This window comes from Cornus florida, unplaced genomic scaffold, assembly GCF_030987335.1.
Source record: "Cornus florida cultivar Cherokee Brave unplaced genomic scaffold, ASM3098733v1 CherokeeBrave_3.0.0_Hap2_Chr10, whole genome shotgun sequence".
Lineage (NCBI taxonomy): Eukaryota > Viridiplantae > Streptophyta > Magnoliopsida > Cornales > Cornaceae > Cornus > Cornus florida.
In genome coordinates this window covers 103,000,916-103,019,200 of record NW_026775580.1, presented here as the reverse complement: position 1 = coordinate 103,019,200, position 18,285 = coordinate 103,000,916, and the positions used below count along the sequence as shown (strand labels likewise).

Here is an 18,285-nt window from a genome sequence, read left to right as displayed (position 1 = left end):
TTTTATTCATATGCTTCGCTTAAAAGTGGTTGATTGGGAAATGAAAATTACGGGGAAATGGAAAAGGACTTGGAACAGAATTGATTGATTGAAACAAAAAAAAAGTTAGAATATGTTTCCTTTGAATCTTACTCTTGAGTGACATAGATTTGGGATTAGAAAAATATTCCTTCCATTCTACGTAGTAAATTTAAAACACGTGCTCAGTAATCTTAAGGGCACAGTAATTTTGTTGACATCTAATTGATTCGATAGTATTTTAAGTAGGTGACAAATCTAATTGATTCAATAATAAGAGGAATCATCATTTTTACACAAAAATAAATAAATAAATAATTAAATTAAATTAATTAAATAAATAAATAAAGGACAAGACCACCACGAAGAAGTACATTGAAAATAAAACACTAGAATGCTAGAAGCCATTTGTGCGACTTGCAAGAGAGAAAAAATTTCTCTGATCCTATTTTAGTTGATCTTAGTAGCAAACAGTAGCTCTAACATTGCTGCAATACTCAACCACAAAAGCCTGTATACATCAACTTGCAGGTAGATTAATTTATGGGAAGCTACATAGCCATAAATTTCAAATGTCCAAAAAACAACACAGTATATTATACAGAGGTTTTTGCCTCCAAAGTTTCAGTAATAAACAAAATTCATTATTAAGGAAAAGGGTAAAACCCAAACTGGCAATAAAAAACAAAGCTCTCTGGCATGAACTAGAACTACCACCTTAATATCGACCCACCAAAATGAACTCATCGTCATCCATGACCTTAACATCTTTTTCTCCTACAAAATTCTCCCGCCCAATTTGCTTCACTAAATTAACAAATTCTACTCTCTTTGCCCGAGGGAGTGGTACATAAGGTAGCCGGAAAACAGGCCTCACAACCCCGAGCTGTGCTAAAGCTGTGTTTACGGCAATGGGATTTGGCTCGTCAAAAAGCCACTCAACCAAAGGCACGAGCTTTGTGTTCAGAGAGGGGTTCTTCCCCCCAAACATGAGTTTTCGCATTAAACCTGGTACCAAATTGCTCGTCACTGATATCACTCCAGTGGCACCATGTCCCCACCTTGCATCGTGACACTGATCATCGTTCCCACTCCACACCACAATCCCACTGTTTGTGTACTGTTCGACCCGGTCATTTCCAACGCACTCCTTTACACCGGCCAAATTAGGGCTCTGTGCTATGGTGTGAATCACACGTGGAGGAATATCTTGACCGGTTCGTGTGGGCACATTATAGATTATAGTAGGGCCCATTGGAAGTACACTTTCAAAGTGAAAAACAAGGCCCTCCAAAGAGGTTTTGCCATAGTAAGGATTGATGTGAAGGGCAGCATGCATTCCAACAGCAAAGCCTTGTTCAGTGGCATGAATTGCTTCCCTTGTTGAGTTACTTCCGGTGTTCCCAATTACCTTGATTGATCCACCAAAACAGTTAACCGTGTGACCAATAAGCATTATGTGTTCATCCCAGCTCATCAATTGGCCTTCACCAGTTGTTCCGCCTACAATCACACCTTCAGCCCCATCATCAATCTGCATGTTCACCAAGGCATCATATGCTTCAAGGTCAAATCTGCCATCTGGTAGATATGGTGTTTTAATGGCAGTAATCAATCTAAGACATTTTATATCCTCTGCCGATGTCCTGCATCCAAAACACACTAATCTATTTCACCAACACTTGTAAAGAGAAAAATTATATCAAAGCACTTCTTTTTCTTTTCTTTTCTTTTTTATACTTGCACCAACTCTTCTCAAATGGAAATTAAACAAATTCAAATAAATCTCATCCTCTTTCTAATAAAGAAGTCAGATTTGAGACACTTCTGTGTATGCATAGACACAAAATGCATGAAAGCATGCATGCATAGACGCAAATTGTTTCTTACCAACCACTGTTATTGTAAAGTCTCAAAGCACGGTCATCAAAACTAATTCAAATAAATCTCATCCTCTTTCTAATAAAGAAGTCAGATTTGAGACACTTCTGTGCATGCATAGACACAAAATGCATGAATGCATGCATGCATAGACGCGAATTGTTTCTTACCAACCACTGTTATTGTAAAGTCTCAAAGCACGGTCATCAAAACTTGATCGGAATACACTGCTCAAACAACTGAATGACAAATTCAACAGCATTTAAAATAATTTTTTATGTAACAAAGCATCAGAAAAATGTTACTGCTTTTACATAAAGCATGAAAAAGGAGTAGTTTGATTATTTATGTTTCAAGTAGGTTGCTCTTAGGAGACATTTCAATGTCCTATATTTCAATGTAATGATTCCCCATGATATGCAGTCATAAGTACTGTATCTGACATGGAAATCATTGGACATGGAATTTCCATGACATTTATTCACCAGGCATGACTATTTTTTCGCCTGAAATTTTCATGTGGATATAGAAGAAGCACATAAAGTGGTCTTTGCGAATCCACTTTATGTGCTTCTTCTATATCCTTAAATAACTATTTGAACAGGAAAAAAACAGTATATTTGGACTTTTCTAGAGGTCCTTAAATAAAACAAACTTAAAGATGTCTTAATTGTTCAAATAGGTCACAGACACAGGTGGACACAAGCGTCATTACCACAAATGAATCACAAACACATGGTTGTGAGGCAGAATTTTTTTTAAACTATCTTAATGCAGCTTTTGATAGCATATGAGCACACAAATCAATCCCCTATAATTGTGCATATAACAAAAGGTTGTAAGCAACCACGTAATTTTATAAAAATGATTCTCCATACAAAGTGAATCGACATGGCCTTGAAATATGAAAATAAATTAGATACTTCTTGTTACACGCACCTATATTATGAACTGTATTGTGTTTGCAACTTTCTTCAGGTTCCTTGGAGAAACTTTATTATTTCTTTTATTAACAGTACAAAATTTTCAAATTAAACGCAGTCAGTATCCAGCTTCATTATCGATCTTAGAAAGCACGCCGTTAGTGACTCCAAAAGGCCACACACTCCTTTACTGACTCGTTAAATATTCTCAGAAAACAACAGTATGAAAACTCATTTGGTTGACATATTATAGAAAACTGTTTTATGAAAACTGAGTTAAGAAAAGGTTTGTTCTAATAGAGTTCTCTGAAGATTGCTTTCTGTTTCAAAGTTTCTTGAAAACTATTATCAGAGAATTGAACCAAACAGACCCTTAATCTCTCTCACCAAAGTAATATTTCAAAAATTGGAAGTCCTAAAACAAACATGAACAAGTATACCACAAAGGATTACCTGTTTTTAACTTCAAAACTACGCATTGGGAGGTGAAAGTTAGGAATTATGGCCGCTTGAGGGCACCTCAATTTTGCATTCCTCCTGCTTGTTAGCAATAGAAAGGGATATTAGTATAGCAAACAATAGCCAGCATATAGGTAGTTTTGACTTTTGAAGAGGTCTGAAATTCATTCAGAACATCCAAAATAATGCACAACAAATAAACGACTTGCAATCCAGAAAATAATAAGAAAAACAAGAACAGAGAAGGAAAAAAGGAAAAATAGTTTGCATCTGCTCAAGTGATCATATTTTAACTGAGATGAATTTGAATAGCTGTCCAGAACTGAGGACTAAAACTAGATTGTAAAATCCAGATTCTCATTCTATTTTAAGCATCATCAATACATCAAGACACAAATCATTGAAAATGGTGGAGATACAAATAATGTCAACGTACAATATACTACGTATTATCAAGCAACAAAACTGAACAGTTTGGTTAACAAGCAACAATGCTTTTGATTATTAAGCAATAAGATATCATGTCAAGACTATATTGTTTCGCAGCTGCAACATACAACTTTTGTCAGCGTGAGATTAAAAGGCAGATGTTACAAAATAATTGTGCCACATAGAATAATCAAGAGAAGCAAACACTGGGTAATGTCCCTCTGGTCCTCTGCATATCATTCACACAAAGAAAAGTTGAAACTTAACGAGATCACATAACATTGTCTGCATGTTCTGACATCCAATATTGTTATTGAAAAACAAAATCTTTTCAAAAAACACCCAACTTTCCTACAATTGTCATGTGACAGCATACACACATTGAGAAAATCAGCATTAAATATTCAATATCTTTTACTGAACCAACACACAAAATTCAAATGTGAAAATAATTCGCTAATTTTTTTGGTAACTACTAAAAAAAGTTTTTAGTAGCACGGACATAAAAAAAACTATACTAATCTGAGTACTTCTGCATCCAATACTCTAATGAAGGAATTAGAGCTGCAAAACAAACCAAACTACCGGAGCTCGACTTCTTAGTGGCTTGATTAGAAGCTTGTTTGAGATCCACTTGTGGAACAAATAAGCCAAGCTTGATAAAAACAAGTTATTTGAGCTCTGTTCTTGATCAACTGGACTAGAGTTGTGCTCAACCCCAGAAGGGATGCCTCTTAAAAACTTTATTTGTAATATTGTTCAGATTAGAGGCCCAAAGGGCTAGCTAACATGTAAAAATAGGCAGGATACGTAACAAGTGACAACAGTATCAGTATGCTACAAAAACAACAGAAATTCAGACAGTGAAGAATGCAGTTTTGCCTAATCACTAACAGGGAGTTTCGAACAATGACATGACAAAAATCTTGAACCAAAAGACTTGAAATGGGCACAGGGCAGAGAATGAGCGAGAGTATTAATCATGATATTCTTCAAATAGATCAAAATCAAAGCAGTCCTTGTAACACCAATCAAGTGACCAGCTCAACCGGGAGATGAAATAAAAGAGGGAAAGATATAATGGGAAAAATTATATAAGTCCCTTGTTCCTGTTAGCCACCTCCCCAGTAAGATGAATCTTATTTTGGTGAACTGAAGTTGGTCATAAGTGTAATAAGTCTCCCAGTTATTTAACGTTATAGTATGTGATAGTATGTAGGTATGCTGAGGTGCATAGCAACCTAGTCGAAACAAAATATAATTTTTGGATGACATCAATATTCTTCAAATGTTGGGACTTAATATACATTTTGGATTTAACAAAAAGAATTATGTATTCACATTTCAAATAAATTCCAGCCTAAAACAACTTCAATAAGGAGGAGGAAAGAAAATAAAACACAAATATTGACCACCTCTTCATGCAGAAACCTTCCCACTTCTCAATTTCTCATACACCAACCAATAAAATCCAACTTTCTAATCAACCCTTGCATTAACTTCCACAAAAATCAAACTTCACATCAGAAATTTCAGATTCTAAGTAAAACACATTTAACAATTAGAAAAGATGACCATTCTTGCAGTTTTTGTCTATCCACATTATATCTTCAATTACATGATTCATTATTGTCTTTATTAGTTCAAATAGGGTATATAAGGCGTGAAGATCATGATCTACTAAAGACGAAGATGGCGCAGCTGACTTAGCTCTGAGATGATAAATATAAGGACCAAATCAGGAGTTCTAAAAAATAACTACCAAGTTAGACTCAGAGTCTGATAAATCAAAAACCTTTTTGCTCTGAATCAGAAAAGCATGATGAGGCATGTGCTTAAAAATTCGCCCTTTGATAGAAAAGGAACATTTAAATGCATAAATGAGCCAATGCAATGAAATAACATTAAACGAAGGTAGTGTTTGTTTCCACTTTCCTCACCTTCTCTCAGCAACCAAACAGAGCAATTGAAAACAAAAACAATAAGTCAAAACTAAGATCAACGTCAGATTATATTAACTAATCAGTTAATCGAATATTATATTTGCATATATATATAATGGGACTAACCGCGTGCAATTATCGGTAGGGTTGGGACGCGGAAACTGGATGGCTGAGTCCCTCAAACACGCACTATAGCTCTTGAACGCCGACATTTGTTGAGACACAAGCGACATATTTATATCCAACACGCAGTGAAACTGATCCGAAACAAAGAATTGAGATAACGATATTATAGTTTCAAAAGTTTGAGGCTTTCAGAGAAAAGTACGGAGATAAACGTTGTTTCAGCAAATTGTGATAGTATTAATCGTTGGAATAGTGAGAGTCGTCGTGAAGGTCGTGGTCAGGTGGCGGAAGTGATCGACATAACGGGAGGCGTAGGCAGCGATGTAGCTCATGGTGTCAGATTCCGGCGAGGATGAGCAGGTGGTGGTGGTGGTGGTGCAAAAGGTAGAGGGATAGGGACGATAAAAAAGAGTAGGCGGTCCTTTAGGGTTTTGTGGCGATGATATGGTGACTTGAAGTTGTATACTTCCCCTATGCTGATTGTTTCATCTCGTGACAAGTGTTGTTTAAATTATAATTCCGAAGCCAAAAAAGAATTTAAAATGGGATTGAATTTTATGGGATTTAAAATTCTAAACTATATATCTTCCTCAAGTCTATGAAAAATGGTGGACTAGTTTTAGGTTTGTAATTTTATCAAATTGACCTTCTTTTCAGCTAAGCATGGGATTGAAATTCAAATTAATAAAAATAAAACAAATACACAAACATAATTTTATTTCAAATTGAATTCCATTCTTTTTCCTTTTTTAATTCCTAAAAGAATTTGGCTCTAAAGAAAGTGTCAGTCAACCGTTGCCGATTACTAGTTGAGTAACATCATACAACTATGTCGTGGGATCCATTGTGAGTGGTCTCACCAGATGACCTTTGAACTTTCCGCGAAAGTTTATTAATTGGACCTATACGTGTATTTCTACCGCCCGCATTTTTCTATTTCAACGGTGAGCTGTGCGGCAGCTTCGGCGCAAGAGCGCTCGATCATTAAGCACTCTTTTTAGGGGCGCGAATCTTCTTAAGTAAATTCACATGCGATCTCCTGTCGCGAGCTCTTAAGTGGTCTGGTTATGTCTTTCTTTATTTAACAGCTTTTGAGATCATATTTTGAAATTATACTATTATTTATAAATAACATTTTATTATTATTAATAAATAATATCATATGAGTCTAAAAAGTAACATCACTATTTGTATGAGGGTAAATTACTACTTAAAAAGTAAAAATTGTTGACAGCCAAATACTTCGTAATCCCTTTCAAAAAAATTTTTAAATTAACGTATGACTATTTTTTTAGATATTCTATTTTTATGAAAAAATTTAATTTAAAAAATATATAAATAATATGTTAAATTAAGTTAAATTTATGTGTGACTATTAATTTTTTAACATTATGTGGATATCATTTTTTTGTGTTGCAATTAATATTAAATTTTGCCAAATTTTTTCTTTTGATGGTAAAAGTGGAGATTGTAGCAATTAATATTAAACATTGCCAAATTTTTTTCAAAGATTTGTTAAATAATTTATACCTACGTGTATGTTTTTAATATTTGGAAGAAATTTAAAATAAATAAAAAATAAAAAAGATGTGACTCTTTTCATTATTTTTGAAAACATCAAGTGTTTTGTTTGTTGTCTAAAGTTAATCCAAGTGCCTTAATTTTGGTTTAAATTCTTTAAATTAACATGTTAAAGTATTTTTTAAATAGTTTAATTTCAAATAATAACATAAATGATATGTCGAATTGAGTTACGTTTATATGTGATATTACTTAGTCTATACTATGTGTATACTTTATTTTGAGGGTGAAGATGATTTTCACTTTTTTTTAATTGTTGCATCCAAACGTTGTCTCAGTGTCTGTTAAATGAAGAAAGACGTGGCCAAATATAGGCTACTTAAAACTTACTACAGGGGACCGTATGGAAATCTCACTTCAGAGGATTCGCGCCCCTTTTTTTTAGATGCGACTGTTTTTAGGCAAACCTCCGATGTCTTTGCACCCCTACCTCCTTTATCATTGAGCCGTTATTTAAAAAGCCTTAGCTGGTAATTGGAACTGAACTTATCCACTTCGAGGTATAAATGAGTGGGTTTTCAACACTACCCATACTTTTAAGTGAGAAGGCATGTGCCCGATGCGTTACAATTATCATCAAAGTCAAACTCAATCATTCATCTAGTGTCACGCCAAGCACCTAGTGTTCAAATCTATCACTTCAGGTAGACTGAATAGCCCGATCGCAACAAAGCGTTGCAAATTCAGCTGAAAGAGAATATTAAAAATGTCCCAAGTTATATCGAGACACATCAAATTTAAACTCTTTTTAACACGAGAGGAAGTGTTTAAATTTCCGTTCGAATAATGATACGGGTTGGACTTGAGCGAACTAAAGGGTTAGTCGACATTAAATCCAAATTTCTGTCACTTTAAGCTGAAGTTCTAATAAATATATACATTTAACGTCAAATAAAATCACCTATGTTGCTTGATAAGTAGTTTTTTTGTTTAATTTTAGATTTTGAGTGATTAAGACTTGTGGGACTTTATAATATTCATTCTTACTAGAATTTGAGAAGGAAAAAAAAAAAAAAAAAAAACACTCAATATCTTATATTTTTATTATTATATTTATTTAACTAAAATTAATTATTTTAAAATTTTAAAGCAACCACGTCAAAATTAGGTTAATATATATGATACTATAAAACATCTAATTTTTAATTTATTTTAAATAAACAATGCACAGGAAAAATATAAAGATTGTAGACTTTTCTTATAAATATTATAAAATTTTCTTATATTTTTGGGTTCTTTATTGTTAGAAATAAAGGAATTGGAAAATATTATATTGTAATATATTGAATTGAATACACGAAAATGAAGTTCCAATATAGGAGAAGATTTGGGGGTGGGTGAGTGATGATGAAGTTATTTATACATGGTAACTACATACGTGGAGGTATATATGGTAACTGGGTAGGTGGAGGTGTAGATGTGTAAACCCTAATTTGTAGGTAAGGAATATTAAAGTACTTATATAATTTAACAGTCCCTCAAACTCACGGTGAGTATGAAACCAGCTTAAGTTTGGAAACGAGATCATTGGAGATGAGATCATAAAAGTGGTGGTGGAGCGTGAAGACCACTTGAGGCGCTGTGGCATATGGGTGATGAATTTGTGAAGATTCACCACATTGATGGTGCTTTAGGAAGTGCATGATGACCATTGATGGCGTGGCGACACAGTGATGGAGTTATGAAGATTCAACACGCTGAGGCGCGTGTGAGCACGTGATGACCACTAATGGCATAGTGACGGAGCTAATCCGACATGTTGAGGTGCAGGTTTATTGCTGTTGCGTGTGAAAATGCATGGAGGATTGGGATTACCACTTGAGGTGCATGGTGCGCGATAACGGAGCTAATCCGATACGTTAAGCATCTCTGAATAAGATATCTTGTTGGGTTTCCCTAAGGAAGACCTAAACAACGAGGCTTCCCTACATAAGGCATCCCTAGGTAGGTTTCTCTAAACAAGGTATGTCGTTGGGTTTCTCGGAGGAATACTAAGGCAACGAGGCTTCTCTAAACGTGGCATATGAAAATCTTGGAGTGCAGAAGCGTGAGTTTGTTGGTTGACCGCCGCCAGGTGGGATGGTGCCATCCCGGCGATGACTACGATAAACTGTTTACCGCTCTGATATATGTTAGAAATAAATAAATTGGAAAATATTATATTGCATTATATTGAATTGAATACATGAAGATGAAGGTCCAATATAGGAGAATATTTGGGGTAAGTGAGTGATGATCAAGTCATCTATACATGGTAACTAGGTTAGTAGAGGTATATATAATGCATCATAACTGGGTAGGTGTAGGAGTAAATGTGTAAACCCTAATTTGTAGGTAAGAAATATTAAAATACTTATATAATATAACATTTACGTTACTTGTGTTAGGGAAAAGTTTGCCTTAAATCTCTCACCCAAAATAATTTGGGTCTCTAAAGTTTAAATATAGTTCCAGTCCCAGTTCCATAGTCCCATGAAATATATTGCCTATGACCCTAAAATTTTGGATGAAACTTGAGTTGCTCAGTTTAGGCACACTAAGGTGCTATTTTATAAAATTGAAAATTAAGCACGGAAAATTTCAAGTACTAAATTTTGAGCGTTGAAATTTGAAATACTGAATAAATTTTAAGTGCTGAAATTTGAAATGTTGAGTGTATTAATCTGAAAACTTGTTTGATACTCTATTAATTTTAAGTGTTGAATTCATTAAAATTGTTTGTTAAATGAAAAAGTTGAAAATATCAACGGGCTAGTGACCTAGCGGTATCAACCTCTTACCTCCCAAATGCAAGTCTCAAAAGAGACAAGTATATGTGAGTACCAACTAAAAAAAAAACAAAAAACTACTGAAATTTAAATGTTGTATATATTACATTTTTGTCTTGAACACCTTCTACACATAATATATAAAATAGTGAATTTTACCAAAGAAATATATCAATTTAACAATAGATATTAATGTCAAAACGGATCATTATAATTCCAAAATCAAAATACAAAATAAATAATTTATGAAAATAAAATATATATGAAATTAGGATTAATGCACAAATCATTCTATTTTTATTTATATAATAGTTTTGCAATATAACAATGATGAGAGGGGTTGCATTGCATGACTGTTGATTATAAACTTGATTGAACCACGTAATATATATATATATATTATAATTTATTGAATACTATTTATATTCACATTATTTGAGAAGAAAGTACCATGAAACTTTTGAAAAATTGATGTTAATGGATGTATAAATTAAATACCCGTGGATAAGGGAAGATTGTTAAATTAACGCGCTATCTCATAAGATTGAGATAGGCTCTACAAATTGCGATAAGGATTACAGATTACGAGAAGGATTAAACCTACAGATTATGATAAAGATGAAGACAACGGTAACTCTACGTGACATCTTAACCTAAGCCCTATAAATAAAGGGGGTTAATCGACGTTTGGAGGTACGCAATAAATCCTAACTCAATTTCTTAATTTCTCCAGAGAGATTACTTCACACACTGACTTGTTTAATGGAGCCTACTCCACCGATAACACACCGGTTTTTGTAGGATCACCCCTTTTCTTCTCTTTGTTCAGGAAGTCAGATCAAATTCGGATTGCGCAGAATCCATCATCAACAGTTGGCGCCGTATGTAGGAACATATTTTTATTCTCTAAACAAAGCATGGTTCGATTGCGATCTGGTCTGGCTGCTGGCGAGGACGAAACGTTGCAGGTTTCTGATGAAAGGGACTCGATAGGGCAACACCCCGTCGTCCCAAATGATCAGGAATGCGTCGCAGTGTTGGAACAACAGGTTCAAACCTTAGTCCAACAAAACGCGATGATTCTGCAACACTTAGCTGCCCCCAATGTGATACCCCTCGGATCCGAGACACGGGTTAATCAGGCTCAGGCCCAAACCCGAGGGAAATATCAAACAATTAATACTTTAATGAACACAGAATACAAATTGAAATAAGAAATAAAAAATAATAAGCTTGAAGAAACTAAAAATAAAATCCTTTATAATTAAATACTTAAAATCCCATAATCCAAAACTCCATAAGTTTAACAATTCGGGAATCCATCTCTAGTGGACCCCTAACAAACCCAAACTGAATGAAAGTAAAACTGAAGATAAAATCAAAATCTAGTATCTGGAAAGAAATCCTACGTCGTCAGTAGAATAGAAGATCGTCTCTGCTCAGCACGAACAAACTCTAGACTGGAAATGTACGATACCTGAAAAATGATGAGTGGGTCAGGCCCACATGCAAGTTCTATACTACTACTACCCAAGCAGAGACCCGATACGCATGTACATTCTACCCAATCCAACAATAGCTAATAGTCCGTAGATAACTATATATACATATAATCACACTACAGGACTCTCACTGGACTGCAGGCCCGTCTCAACCTGACTAGTAGGCACCATGCGAAAACGCATCCAAAGGTGGGCATGACTACCTAGTCCTAGCAGGGTACACATCAAACCATCATAACCAGCTATGCATACCAATGCATATACGTTCCCTAACCAACGACTCTGAGACTCAGGCTCATATCGTGGCATCATAAAAATATATTTAAATTCCATTCCAAACCAAAGTGCCACTCAATTATTTATTGATCCGACACAAAATATAGGTAGGACTTAACCTTTGTAGTTAATCCGTCCCTTAATCCAGAGTAGGTAGGACTTAGCATTTTTGAGCTAATCCCTCTAGTATGACACCGTCCCATACCGGTGCATACAAACCATCCATCAAGTATTGATAATATATATATGATAACATAACATATCAATATCAACATATCCAATCATAAATATATCAAGAATGTTTAATTAGCATGCTTGTTCAATACAACCAGTACCTGATTCTCTGACAAATTTTTAAATACAGAGAAGAAATATAACCATCCTGTAACTCACAATAAGCATAATAATAATAATAATAGTATATACATGCTTACTTGTAATTACTCCACAACATCCCTCAAGTTGACATAAACAAATTCTTGGTAACATCAACTAGTTTCATATTGAGTATTAACTGAATTTATATTAGTTAATAGACTTAATCCCATACCACTAATATATGATTTACATATCAAACTCCTAATTCAATTGCTAATTTAAAATTTATCAACTTGAATCGTCTACAAAATTTCAACCATGTAAACTTCCTTAAAAGTGTCTTACTGTCACTTATAAATATATAATCATTCTGTAATCTAATAAACTTAAATTAAATTACAGAAACATGATTTAATAGTATTACCATTCCCAGATAAATTGCAACTCATAGGGTTATGCACTTAAAATCCTCTGCCTCCAAAAACAGTCCACAAGTTCACCTGAAACTATAACGGTTTAAATCTACCGATTTCTTTGTAATTTATTATGTATCATCACACCCTCAGGATTTCTAATAGGACTTAGATGCTACTGAAACATCCCTGCATAGCCCCTAATAGCATCTGAAAACACCAAATTCTGAAACCCGTAGCCAAAACCATTACTAAAAAGGCGAAAATTGAAACCTGTTGAAGGAGCCGGCTCCACACAAAGTGGAGCCGCCTCTATTCTATGATAGAGTCGGCTCCATCATGATGGAGCCGCCTCTAACTTCCTAAAGAGCCGGTTCCATTAAAAGATTGAGCCTGCTCAATCTTTTAATGGAGCCTGCTCTATTCCTCCTTCCCCTGTGCGTCTTCTTCTCCAGTTCCGGCGGTGTCCGGCATCTGTATTCCTCCAACTAAGTTCATTACTGATTAAAACTAAGTCTTAGGAAGTTTCAAAGTTAATTAAATTCATAACTTATTAACCAAATCATATGGAACAAGAATTACACAAAACAGCTTCTAAGTGGATTAAAATCCATACAAGAACACATACTGTTTAAGGTATCTAGCCCTGCGACCCAGATTAATTTTAAGATTTCCCACTATGTTTTAGAACTATTAAAATTCTTAATCCATCAATTGACATCATTAAAATCATGAATTAAGTAAAACAAAACAGTAAAATAAACAACACTGTAAAACGAACAATTTAACAGTTTAATAAACATATGTTTATTAAACAATGCAAGCATGCTAACTAAATTTATTTTAATCCTTATTTCATCCTGAGATTGTGTTAGGGATGCAAAGAACACAGGTCAAAGAGGTAGAGCTAGTTATAAAACTTGCTTGTGAGACTCGGTTCAGAAATCTCAGCGTCTTTCTTCTAAGTTTTCCCGGCGCCCCTTTGGTTTTCGTTCGCTCTGTTTCTTCTGTCTCCACAACGTGGTTAGGGTTCTAAACCCTTGACAGCCTTATACAGATATATTTATAGGTTTATAAGTTTACACAAAACCCTAGTTTAATACAAACCCTACACTAAATCCTTAGTCGGCCCATATGAAACCTAATTAATGCTTAATTATGACGGCTACATACGAAACGTCTAAAACCAAAACCCTTAATTAATCCTACTAACATAAAACTCTATTTAGAGAAAATCCATTTGTACTAAATTAAATCATTTAACAATTAATTTAATTTCAAGAAAAATAATTAATTCTATTTAAAAAAAAACAATTACATCCAATAATTAAAACCCAAATAAATAAACAACTAAATAAAACAATCAAACAAAACAAGTCATTTAAATAATTCACAATTAAATCAACAAATTCACAACTAAATCAATAAAACACAATTTAAATCAACAAATTCACAACTAAATCAATAAAACACAGTTTAAATAATTAAATAAATTACAGAATTATCCTTGTTAAATAGGGGTATTACACTCAACGAGGAGAGAAACAGTGAAGTACCCAACAATGACTCTCGTAGAGTTAACAACGATGTTGAGCTTAGTCAAATAGGAGGTCAACAGAGGAGCCATCACCATCGATCCCCTGAACGGAATACCACCAGGCTCCGTGGAAATACTTCTAGTTATATTGGTGATAAGACTGAGGACGACACTCATTTCGATCTAGAGATGAAGGATCTGAAAGCTAAAGTTAACGATGTCATGCAAGCGATGAAAAGGAAGGGCCAGACTGCAGTGAACGATATGGTACAGAAGACCAACCTAACTTTTAGCTCAGCTGTTATGAATTGTCCTCTACTTAGCAAATTCAAGATGCCAACTCTTGAGAGTTTCGATGGGACGCGGGAACCTCTCGACCATTTGGAGACCTACAAAGCTCTTATGTATTTACAAGCCGTACTGAACGAGATTAGGTACAAGGTTTTCACTACCAGATTAAAGGGTTAGGCTCGTCTCTGGTTCAATAAATTAAAATCAAGCTCCATTGAAAACTTTGAAGAGTTGAGTAAACAATTCATCAGACACCTCATCGTTGGGCAGAGGTATAGGAGACCGGCAACACATTTATGAATGTGAAACAGTAGAAGGGAGAGCCTTTTCGTAATTACATAAGTCGTTTTAACACTGAGATGCTGCAGGTAGAAGAGGTGGACGACAAGGTTGCCCTCACAACCTTTATGGAAGGACTACAGACCTCTAAGTTCCTATTTTCTTTGTCAAATGAAGCCCCTACGAGCATGATAGAGTTAATGGTTAGAGCGCGGAAGCACATAAACGCTGAGGATGCTATGAATGCATGAAAAAACAAAGATGGTGAAGATAAAAGGTCGGATAAAAAAAGGCCAGCACCTAGTACTAGGAAGGAAAGGGAATCAAAGTACAAGAAATTCTCAAACAGCCAGGCTGACAGATCGTCTCGCCATCCAGTGAGCCCAGGCAGGTATAATAACTACACCCCCCTAAATACATCTGTAAAGCAGGTCTTTCTACAGATTCAAGATGACGCATCATTGAAATGGCCGCCAAAACTAAAAGCTGATCCAACAGAAAGGTCTCGAGATAAATACTGTAGGTTCCACCGGGACCATGGACATAACACAGAAGATTGTTTCAACTTAAAAAACCAGATCGAGAACCTTGTTCATAAGGGTCATTTACGCAAATTTACGACTGGGAATGGAAAATGAGGTTCGAACCCAGCCCGAGAGGGCCGAGATGATCGCCCTCCTCAACACTAACCAATGGGTGAGATCAGAGTTATATCAGGTGGCTTCATTGGTGGTGGGGAGACGAGTTCGGCTCGGAGGGCTCATGCCAGGAGAATTCGAAGTTTTTCAAAGGTGAATGAAGTTGGAGTGACAAGTCCTCCAACAAAATTACCAGGAGTTGAGGAGCCGGTCATAACCTTTTATGAAGAAAATAACAAGGGAATTCACTAGCCCTGTGATGACCCTCTGGTAGTTTCTATGGTCGTTGCTAATTTCACTGTTCGACGAATACTGATAGACAATGGTAGCTCGGCTGACATACTATTTCTTGGGGTGTACGACAAATTAAAAATCGCCCAAGAGAAGCTCCGACCCATGAAGTCACCACTGGTGGGATTTTCAGGCGACAAAGTATATCCATTGGGGGCAGTTACCCTTCCAGTCACTACATGAGCCAATCCAAAGCAGGTCACTATATTGGTGGACTTTGTAGTAGTGGACTGCCCATCATCATATAACATTATCGTGGGGAGGACAACATTGAATGCCATGAAAGCAATCACTTCCACTTACCATCTCCTGATGCGTTTCCCAACTGAATATGGTATCAGAGAGCTAAGAGGGGACCAAACAATGGCTCGAGAATGTTATGTCGCCTTTATCAGAAAAATAAAATCGCAAGAGCACTTACGATTGAAGGGCTGGAAGGGAGAGATAGGCCAAACTTTCATAGAGCGGAACCTACAGATGAGCTAGAAGAAGTCATCCTTGGTGATAGTGAGCCCGAGAAGAAAATGAGTATAGGGTCTTTACTCCCCCCAGGTATCATAGATGAACTTACTCAATTCCTCAGGAAGAATCGAGACGTATTTGCATCGGCGCATGAAGACATGCCAGGTATAGACCCCACTATCATAGAGCACCGCTTAACTGTAAATCTTAACTTCAAACCTGTCAGACAAAAGATAAGGACTTTCGCTCTAGAGAGGAATCAGGCTATATCAGAAGATGTGGAAAAGTTCTTAAAAACTGACTTTATTCAAGAGGTGTACTACCCCAACTGGCTGGCAAATGTGGTCCTAGTGAAGAAGGCAAATGGAAAGTAGAGGCTATGATACTCCTAGATTTCCGGATGCGGGTTGGCCAGGCCCACGCCCGATTACCCGAGGATATCAAACCAATTAGCTAAACGAACACAGAATACAATTAAGATAAACAGGAATAAATAAAATTGCTGAAAAGAAACTAAAATGATAATCCAGAAACTAAAACCTCATAATAAAATTCCATTAATAAATAAACTCTTCTGATACAACTGATCCTCCATGAATACAATTCGGGAATCCATCTAGTGGACCCCTATTCAAAACCCAACTGAAGTTAAACTAAACTAAACAAGGAAATTCCAAAACTAAATATAAATAGCAGTCCTATGCAGTCGGAAGAGTGAGTGACCGTCTCAGCTCAGCGCGAATAAGTTCTAAAACTGGAACCGTCCGATACCTGAAAAATAATAATGGGTCAGGCCCACGAACAAGTTTTATTCTAACTACAATCTAAACAAAGACCCGATACGCAGATACATCATAGATATCTCAACCATAGCTATATAGTCCGTAAAAAAAAAAACATATATATATATATATATATATATATATATATATTTATTTATCCACACTACAGGACTCTCACTGGACTACAATAGGGTTTCAACCTGAATAGAAGGCAACATACAAAAACGCACCCAAAGGTGAGCATGAGTACCTAGACCTAATAGGGTATACCTCAACCATCATAACCAGTTACGCATCCTAACGCATATACGTTCCCTAACCAACGATCCTGAGACTCAAGGTCATATCGCAGTATCATAAATTATATATATATAAATTCCTATCCAAATCAATGTAGTGCCGCTCAACTGTTCGTTACCAAGACACGACATAAAATTAAGATTTAAACGTATTAATTAAACCCATTTCCTTCATAATACAGAAATATAAATAAACATCCAATATGTCGTTGAACAGTTTTAGTTGACAGGACATGCAACCATGTAGGATTTAACTATTTTAGTTAATCCATTCCGTATGTATGAATAGGTAGGAATTAGTGTTTTGATCTAATCCGTCCCCAATATGCCACCGTCCCATACCGGTGCATATAATGCACATGATCCGTAAATGATGCAACACTTTAGATAGTACATCAAATTAAATCCACATAATCCATATAGTTGATAAAAACAGAATTTAAATAGTTCATCAACTAAAATCTAAAATAACATCCCTGTAATTGCTAGACCATTATTTAATAGTTCAGCAATTAGAATCCAAAGCATTTAATCCATGTAATTGCAGACAGAGTTTTAATATTTCAGCAATTAAAATCCAAAGTAAGCATAAAACAAGTTTGATAATTAAATGACCCCATTATGCATTCAAAACAAGTTTTATAAATCAAACTACAGTCCGTTAAATTACTAGACACAGTTTAATCAATTAAATCCCCTCTATCCGTTATATTCGTTAACAGCATGCAACTTGTTTTACGCTTTCATACTGTTTATTCCAATTGTATAAAAAAATCAATTCTGCAGTTTGGGTTCTAATACAAAATAATAAAATATTTAGAGTCCATGCTACAGCCCATTAGATTATTAAAACAAAATTTAACAATCTAATCCTTCCTATCTGTTAACCGTATGCAAAATTGTTTAATCTTTGATACTGTTCAAATTATTAGCATACAACTAAAGATTATGCATCAAAGGGTTTTAATACACTTTGAATTAATATATAGAACCCTCATTAATATTCCAACACAGTTCCAGAAACCCACCTCGTCCAAACAGTGCCCTAAATAACTGAATATGCGTTTCT

General features: G+C 35.3%; 1 protein-coding gene across 1 annotated transcript; it reads right to left on the bottom strand.

The window, feature by feature from the left end:
• Positions 1-593: 593 nt before the first annotated feature.
• Positions 594-6,232, bottom strand: LOC132276558 (4-hydroxy-tetrahydrodipicolinate synthase, chloroplastic-like). The gene is made up of 3 exons (XM_059778024.1): positions 5,780-6,232; positions 3,276-3,359; positions 594-1,664 (listed from the first exon to the last, which is right to left on the bottom strand). Exons 1-3 carry the CDS (start codon positions 5,884-5,886, stop codon positions 737-739), a joined length of 1,119 nt encoding a protein of 372 aa, XP_059634007.1. The 5' UTR covers positions 5,887-6,232; the 3' UTR covers positions 594-736.
• Positions 6,233-18,285: the final 12,053 nt, after the last annotated feature.

Coding starts and splice junctions, on each gene's coding strand:
- LOC132276558 (XM_059778024.1), bottom strand. CDS start 5,886: ATGTCGCTTGTGTCTCAACAAATGTCGGCGTTCAAGAGCTATAGTGCG. Junction 3,360..5,779: donor CCTACCGATAATTGCACGCG/GTTAGTCCCATT, acceptor GCTAACAAGCAG/GAGGAATGCAAAATTGAGGT. Junction 1,665..3,275: donor AGTTTTGAAGTTAAAAACAG/GTAATCCTTTGT, acceptor TTTTGGATGCAG/GACATCGGCAGAGGATATAA.